This window comes from Miscanthus floridulus, chromosome 6 (assembly GCF_019320115.1).
Source record: "Miscanthus floridulus cultivar M001 chromosome 6, ASM1932011v1, whole genome shotgun sequence".
Taxonomy (NCBI): Eukaryota; Viridiplantae; Streptophyta; class Magnoliopsida; order Poales; family Poaceae; genus Miscanthus; species Miscanthus floridulus.
The window spans coordinates 111,624,997-111,633,437 of NC_089585.1; the positions used below are offsets into that span (position 1 = coordinate 111,624,997).

Consider the following 8,441-nt stretch of genomic DNA (forward strand, 5'->3'; position numbering starts at 1 on the left):
ATTGTCGCGGAAGAGGTAGGGGGAGTTTGAGCATCGCCTGTCTTACCGCTAGGCCTACCTCCGAATATAGAAGGTTGGATGGAGTAAACGTGTGAAGCTCGGTTTACTGCTAACGAGGTTGCCACGACGACATGCCAGAAAGAAAACAAATTCTAGAGAGGGAGTGCATTGCATTCCGCGTATATTTTTCTGATTCCTGCCAACCGATGGGACAGTTGCTCCAATTAGGGCAGTCCCAATAGTTTCTATATCTATTAATTTTCATAGACACTATACAAACCATGGTTCCAATAAATAGTTTTTACAGAATAATTTTTTATCCAATCACGTATATTCTCTCTCCATTCTCTACCAATCACATCCCTTCATGCCTTGGTTCTTATGTAGACATAGTTTCTAACTTAGACCCGGTTTCTATGATTTTTGTTCCCTCTCTTCAATAGCTACCTTGCCACATCAGCAAAACGTTTAAGTGGCAGTACAACTAATGTCCATAGAAACTACGGTGGTTTCTGTATTGGAAGACAGCGGCACTTGAGGGGGCTGGTCCACCAGCGCCCTGTTCGCTTGATCGTAAACGATCATAAATTTTCAGTCAAAACAGTATTTTTCTCTCGTACTAAACCAGCCAGCAGTAATAATCTATGATCGTATACGATCGTTTCAGCTGCAGAGGTCTGAGACCCCCACCCCAAATCAAGCAGTTCACGTCGGCGCATGTCCTGACTCGCAGTCCGAGTCGGATAGAGAAAGAGAAAGGGACGGATGGGCAACCGGCAACGCAAAGTTACCGTTGGGTGCCGCCTCTCGCCGTGTGGGCTGGTGGTCGGACCGATGTTTTCCATCGCATTTTTTGCATCGTGGGACGAGCGAAGAGCACAGCACCAAGCCACGCACGCAGCCCCGGCGGCTGTCTGCCTGCCTGTTTTCCTTGCCCTGCCCTGCCTGTGAGTCTGGGTCTCTGGCGGTCTGGCCGTGTCTGCCGTGGCCGCGCGGCAAGCCTGCAAGACGACGCCCTTCTGCTTGGGGCCGCGCGGGACGGGACAGCGATCTGAGAGATGCCTACAGCCTACAGCCTACCTGACGCCCTGAGCGCACGGAGGCCCACGCTGCGCGCGCCGCTACCGCGCTACTACGCCTCTGCCGCCGCTGTCCGTAAAACACCTGCCGGCCGTGCCATGGTCTTCAGCAACAGAAGCGGCGGGGAAAACTCCCATTTCTATGGGAAATCCAATCAGGCTTACAATGGAAATCCCATTACTATTACTACTACTAGTGGAGTACAAAGACTAGTTGCGGGTACTATTCCGTTTTCCGCTGCAGCGTTGGTTACAGCCAATGGATGACGGGTAATGGCCCAGTTCGTTTGGGCTGGTTTGGCTTATAAGTAATGACTGAAAGTACTATTAACTGATTTGGTGTGAGAGAAAAATACTATTCGTTAGCTGATAAATCATGACTTATAAACCAAATACAACTTAGCAAACAGACTGAATAATTTATTGTGGTTACTGCAGCCCGCTGGGTAGGGGTAGCGAGGCCAACGGGAAAGTCCCTCTGCAATTGCCTCTGTTTGCCAGAGTGCCAGTGCCAGATCTACGGTGGTGTGTGCGCAGCGCTGTGGTGAATTCATGGACGTGCATCGGGCCAATTCGGGAGTAATGAGCTGCACCGAGCCAGAGACGGTGGTCATCACATTGCCGGTTGGTGGTGGCGAGCTGACGGTGGTCGCTACAGTTGGCGCAGATTGCTGACCGTTTGGGTTGCAAACGAGAGCTTTCGAGGTTGCCGTGACCGTGGATGATAATTCGAGGTGGGTCATGTCGTCGCTGGCTTTGGTGTTGGGGGGCACACGGTGCGTCGTCTGTTGCCTGTAGCGCTACCATCTACGCTGTAGCGGTGACTTATCCCGTACATCTACCGCACTGTAGCATTGCGTGTCGCACGCCAGTAGTAGCGTGTTCAACTACAGACCGCACGACATCAGCCCTGAAACATCACATGGATACGAGTGACTGCCACCGACCATATTACTGTTTGGCTGGGCCTGAGATTATTACTACTGACTGGTTTGATATGAGAAAAAAATATTGTTCTAACTAAAAATTTACAATCATTTACGACCAAACGAACAGGCTCAATGTTCTTGATAAAAGTAACGTGACCGTCTTGGTAAGGCTACCAATTGGAAATCCCAGCATTCCAGCGGCAGAGCAATGAGCTGGACGCAAAAACACGCCCACGGCCACGCTTCTTTTTCTTGTCCTAAAATGTTAATTTTCTGGTACCTTGTATAATACAAGACTACAAGTTGGCAAGTTGCTCAGAGGGCCTTTCCTGGAATCATTTCCCTTGGACTGATTTTAATTGTTTTGTTTTTTTCCTTATCCACATTACAAAAACTGTCACTTAAAAACTCAATGATACACTGACTCCTTAGAATGGATCAAAAAGGTGGGTGGTGCTACGATCTTCTGTCTGACTTATAATCGCTTCTCTTCTCTACAGCCTCTTTTCTCTTTTGTTGCCTGGAAAACAAGAATACACTGTTATAATTGAACAACAAATTATATCACAATCCCTTTAATTGCTTTTGCCATTGATTCTACCATTCATTTTTAACCAATGCTTGTTTTTTGAATGCTTGTTTGTCTTTGCCACTTTCTGCAATCTTGGGTCAGATGCTGTTTGTTAGTTAGGGCCTTAGGGGCATATACAACTTACCAAATATGGCTTCAAAGGCTGTGGATAGCAATGGCATATATGCTTAGTGAGGTTTTGCCAGTTGTAATGATTGAACCTTAACATTCTTTTCAGTCACATATGGTCACTTAATTGCAAACTAGAGTTATGGTGCAAACAAAAGGTAACAAAAACAGATGAAGTAACAAAAGAAATAAGTGCCAGTAAAACTGAACAAGATTTTCCCCAGTTGATAGGTGTGAGCAACAGCTAGTGGGAGGGCCGCACCTAGACCACCTACAGCACAGGAAGATTGCTACAGGCCTATAGCAAGAAATAACATTGTGCGAATGGATAATCTGAACATGGTAAGGACAGTCATACTGAAGCAACAGAACTTACGCAAAAGCAGCATATCCAGCACCAACATTAGCTGAAGTCAAAAGTGCCGCAGAAGCAGTTGCTGATAAGTTGTCGTGTCCACTAGGAACCAAATGGTTCTTAACATCACCATCAACCTAACAAGTAACAAATAAAAGCAAAACAGAAGTCAACCCCAAAGATCAGTATTCCAAACAAGGATAGATGACTAGAGTGGTTGATTAAACACCTTATCCCATTTTGACTTCTTGTTTGGTCTAGTCTCTTTCTGCAAACCTTCTGTAGGTACCGGTAGTGTACTGACACCAGCCAAAGCTGAGTATATATAACAAACATCAGAATAATAAAACCACATAAATGGAGGCTGTGCTCCATCCAGTACTGCCAAAATAGAAAAATAGGACTGCTTCATGTTCACTATACCTGGGATCTTCGGTATTGATGCACTAATTGGAGGTTGTACCCCTCCAGTAATAAATTCAACTTTTGGGCTCCTTTTCTTCTCCTGTTCCTTCCTCTCAAGTTCACGCTTCATTTCAGCTTCTGCATTCAAATAGTACGGATAAGATGTAAACTGGAATACCATTATATATCACCAAACAGACAGACTGAATGTTCAGTATTGGTGACAAATATAATTTTGAAAAAAAATTATTTGCAGCTGAAATATCTGTCCCTACTTGCATAAGCACAACATCAATAGATATATAATTTCAGTTCACTTTAAAAATGAGTAACTCTTTTTGTGAGCTTATGGTACATTAAATATTCCATTTCTATAAAAAAAAATCAACGACACACTAGATCATTCCATGTTCTGCCCGTCTATCTAACTTGGTGTTACATATACAGACCTGAATAGCTAGTTTAGCCTCTTAACTCTTATAGCATTTTCCTCAAAAAAAAAAGAGAGGCAAACATGCACCCTTGACAATTCGAGATAGGTGAACAATAGAACATTTTCTAAATGTTCCCAATTGACCAGGTCCTAATATTTAACCAGTAAAAGGGACTTTATTGTAACGCTCCCAAGAGGATAGTATATTGAACAAATACAAATACCTATCTCATCATAGTAGTCGCCCTTGTCATACCCATAAGGATCAAAAACATCTTTACCAAAACAGGTCCCTATCTGATCGATTTCTTGGTACCGCACAGCATGCTGCAAAAAGTCAGGATTTCTGTAGTCCTTCCTGTTGCGCACTTCAGAATTAAAGCTCTTTCCAGCCCTTTTGTATGCAAGGAACCTGTTAATTTTTTGCTGCAGAACAAAACAGAAAACAATAGGTACTGAGTTTTAAGTAGATACTTGTAGTAAGAACCAACACAAGAATAACTGAATAAGTGTGAAGGTGTGTAGAGACATTCCTAGTGTAAATATTGCCTGAATAGCAATATTATCATGATGCTTTCACAAAACTTGAAAAGAGAAGCAGACAACCAGAAAAAGAAGAATAGAAAAGCCTTCAAGCATAAGAATAGGTGAACTGATAACGTAAAGCTATCACATAGGACATAGCCTATTCTCGATAACATCCTGTTAGCATATACAGGTGTGGAAATATATGATGCAGATGTTTTATGTTTAGCTTTGCCTTCACATTACAGGAGAACATGATAGTTTCATCAATTTTAAATATAGATTATGGAGTTCATCGAACACAATAACAAGGAAGAGTGGAAGACAATCCCACCATGAGCTGATATTTTGTACGAAAACGTGACAAAGTTGTTTAGGGTTGAAAAAATAGGTAACATGATTATTTGATCATAGGATAACCTGTAATGCTGCAGAGCATTTTGTAGTCACAGGTGGAGGAAGTAAACGACTCAATGGATCATCATTTTCACCATTGGTTGAAATACCAGTAGTTTCCTCCACCTGGGCATCTTCAGTTTCTGCTCTAGTTACATCCACTTCCATGTCTGTCCCTACTTGGTTCTGCTCGGGTGCATCAGGATGATGAGACATTTCTGCTGGAGTATTTGGGGTCATAATATTAACTGTGCCAGAGAGAGTTCGTTCTTCAAGATCCCCTAGAAATAAGATGGAAGGGTAGATCATATTAGATAATCTGATGGATGTTTGACATTGCAATGACTAAATTGCTCCAGACATGTAAACAAAAAACATAACTTATATGTATTTTTTGTACAGAGGTCAGACTGTACACACCAAGCATCCGATATAATTAAGTCAAATTAAAATATCAAGTACTCCAGCTATGTGATCGGTATCTTCCCAAATAATGTATTAAAGAATGGGAATGCACAAATTGTTTTGCTTCACATCAATCAAATTGTTGTACAAACTGATAATTATGTGTGTGTGTTTGGATCAGAACTGATTTAGGGTTGGATAACAAGCAAACTGCAATTTTTTTAGCTTTCTTCGAATTGACATAATCTTATGGCCTTCTGAATTGTTTGATACTCAACTTCGCACCAAGTTTAATGAGCCAAGCCGAAGTCAAAAGTCATTCAAAATCAACTCATTTTTGTTCTAAAAGAAAAACGAGTTCAATCAGAGCAGTTTTAAACCGACCCACCGAGTTAGGTCAATAAGTTTTTTGTCCAGACCAACTTATAATCATGAATGGAATTTTTTTGAAACCATATGGCATCTTCATGCCTGTAAAATAATTTACACTTCCTGGGGCCTACGATGCACTTTCAGAAGCTAAACACACACAGATTTCCAAAATGTACTTAGCCAAGGTTAACGAACCTACATCGTTGTGCCATATGCCTAATGGGGGCTAAAGGTCCATCTGGCCCAGGCGCCAAGGGCAGCAGCAGCGCTGCCTAGGGGGTAGGCGCGCACGGCAAGGGCGGGCTCCCGCCGCTACACTATCCATACTCGTAGGATCTTCAATAAAGGAAAGACCGAAAGAGAATAGGAATAGGATTGGTTGAGATTAGATAGATAGGGAGGAATCCATATCTATAAGGATTTCCCTCATTAGATTACTTAGGATACAAGTCTACTCAGGACTATAAATAGAGAGGCTATGTAATCATTGAGATCAAGAAAGAACAGCCTCAGGCTTATCCTCCCCTTCCCTCTCCCTCTCTCCCTGCGCCAACTCCTCCTCTCCCTCCCTCTAGCGCCGCCGCCTTCTCCCTGTGCCGCCCGCCCACACCCCCCTAAACCCTAGCCGCCGCAGCCCCTAGGGCCCCCTCCCAACAGGGCTCTTACACGTTGTTACCAAGATTAACAGTAAAATCAAATGCATTGGTACCTCTAAGTGTTTATGTTTCAAGAGGATGCTCTTCAGGGCATGCTTATATCAGCAAATGCACCAGTGGGAGGAGGAATAAAAATGTCAAAAAATCACTCATCTGACAGTTTGTACAAGAGCACAACAATTTTCCTAAAAGCATGCAATAAGATTTGACCGAAACAGTCCACTGAATCTAGTTAATCATCATAACCCTATTTTTTTCTTGCGTTGTAATGCAAACCACTAGACAACAGTCCACTGGATCTAGTTGATTATCATAGAAGTTTACTTTCTTTTTCATTGCAATGTCACACAAGAGATCACAACCCTATAATATTGCATCTTTGTATAGCATTAAAACCCGTTCAAGATCAAGCAGACCAAAATGTAACAAGTCAAAGATGCCAAATCTAACCAGTCCACTAGATCTAATTGATTATCATAGAAGTTTACTTTCTTTTTCATTGCAATGTCACACAAGAGATCACAACCCTTACTACATTACTATATATCGCATCTTTGTGTAACATTGAAACCCGTTCAAGATCAAGCAGACCAAAATGAAGTCAAAGATGTCAAATCTAACTGCATAATACCCATATCAAGACATGGAATGTGGAGAAACAGTCTAACATTCTAGCATATTGTTTCACATCATGATCTCAAAATAACTACTGGTTGATGGGGATGTGTACATGACTAGTTGCAATTAAAGCACATAAGGTGACATCATCGTACTTTCAGCCATATGAATACAATAACTCGATGTGTTTGATACTTCTGCTTGGCCATGGCCATCTCTAGTAATATCATGGCATGGCTACTATGCATGATATTCACATGAAAGTAAATTGAATTACAAGCATGAGTAGAAAGTAACATAAGAACAATTCAGATATCCTTAGTTCCTTACATAACACATTTTCTGCAAACTGGTTGGGCTAAGTTTATTTGATCTGTATTGAAACTTAGTAACATATATATAACTTAGTACATGGTCACAACTAGGAACTTACCGTCCGCAGCCTGAGCATCCGAGCCAAATCTGTGTGTGTGGCTCATGATCTCCCCATCCTGCAAGCAATTCATACTAATATCATCAATTAGGAAAACGAGCAGGTTACAAACAGTATAACTGAAACACATACTTCACCGGTTCTACCTCCTGCTCGGGCGACATAGCCGTCTCGTCGTGCGCATAGTCCACGATTGCAAGCGCCCCGCGCCGTGGTGGGCGCGGCAGGTCGGCCGGCGGCGCGGAGGATGGTCCCCGTAGCGGGGAGGGGGACGACACTGCAAAGGGCGACGAAGAGCGCCGCGAGGGAAGTGGCGGAAGTAGCCCCCGCGCCGGGGAAGGGTGGGGACTCGCTAGGGTTTTGAGACCGGCCGAGTCCTCGGGACGGGGAGGCGACGGAGGCGCCAGGGAAGGGTTAGGGTCCTCCGCCCCGGCTTGTGGGGACGGCGGCGAGGAGGAGGGGACGGCGGCGGGCGGCGCTGGGGAAGGTGGGTTGGGCTCGTCGGCGTCCTCCTCTTCCTCGTCGTCGTTGTACATCGAGAAGAGGGCGGCGATGCCCTCGGTATCAGACGCCATGGCGAGGACGGAGATTGAGGAGGGAAGGGTTGGATTTGGGGACGATGCGGAAGCGAGGGCCGAAAGCCCGAAACGGCGAGGAAGGAGGCGGAGGATTTCGGGGTAGCAGCAGTTTTGGCGAGTCTGCGATGCGGAGTGCGAACATGATGCCGAGTTGGTCTGTATCCGCATTCCGAGTAGGCTGGCAAACAACGATGGCACGGGGTGCACGCCCCATGTTGTTAAATCAAACCTAAAAAGTGTCATTCTCGAATCTCGATTCGAAGAAATCAATCATTTTCAATTTAAATATATATAAGAATTAACTCATATACCCCCTTCACTTCTTTTTACATGTCACATTAGTTTTATTCTAAATCAAATAGTACTATTTTTTACCATCCATTTAAATAAACCTTTATATTTTTACAACATATAAATTTATATATTATGAAAGTAATTCTCATGGTGAATCTAAAGATATATATATCTTATAGGATCATATCTTATATCATGAATATATATATATATATATAACTACTACTCTGTAGCTGGATACAAAATAACTTATTCTGTAGCCA

At 43.3% G+C, this 8,441-nt stretch overlaps 1 protein-coding gene across 3 annotated transcripts; it reads right to left on the bottom strand.

The window, feature by feature from the left end:
- Window positions 1-2,175: 2,175 nt before the first annotated feature.
- Window positions 2,176-8,052, bottom strand: LOC136459066 (uncharacterized). Of its 3 annotated transcripts, none has more exons than XM_066458966.1 (8): window positions 7,453-8,052; window positions 7,307-7,364; window positions 4,847-5,103; window positions 4,126-4,327; window positions 3,487-3,606; window positions 3,293-3,378; window positions 3,085-3,200; window positions 2,176-2,528 (listed from the first exon to the last, which is right to left on the bottom strand). In XM_066458966.1, the coding sequence occupies exons 1-8, from the start codon at window positions 8,050-8,052 to the stop codon at window positions 2,465-2,467; spliced, it is 1,503 nt and encodes a 500-aa protein (XP_066315063.1). In that variant the 3' UTR covers window positions 2,176-2,464. The 3 variants fall into 3 exon arrangements, with proteins under 3 accessions (XP_066315063.1, XP_066315062.1, XP_066315064.1); XM_066458965.1 differs by having other exon boundaries at window positions 7,307-7,380; window positions 7,439-8,052; XM_066458967.1 differs by having other exon boundaries at window positions 7,439-7,565.
- Between the last annotated feature and the right edge of the window lie 389 nt (window positions 8,053-8,441).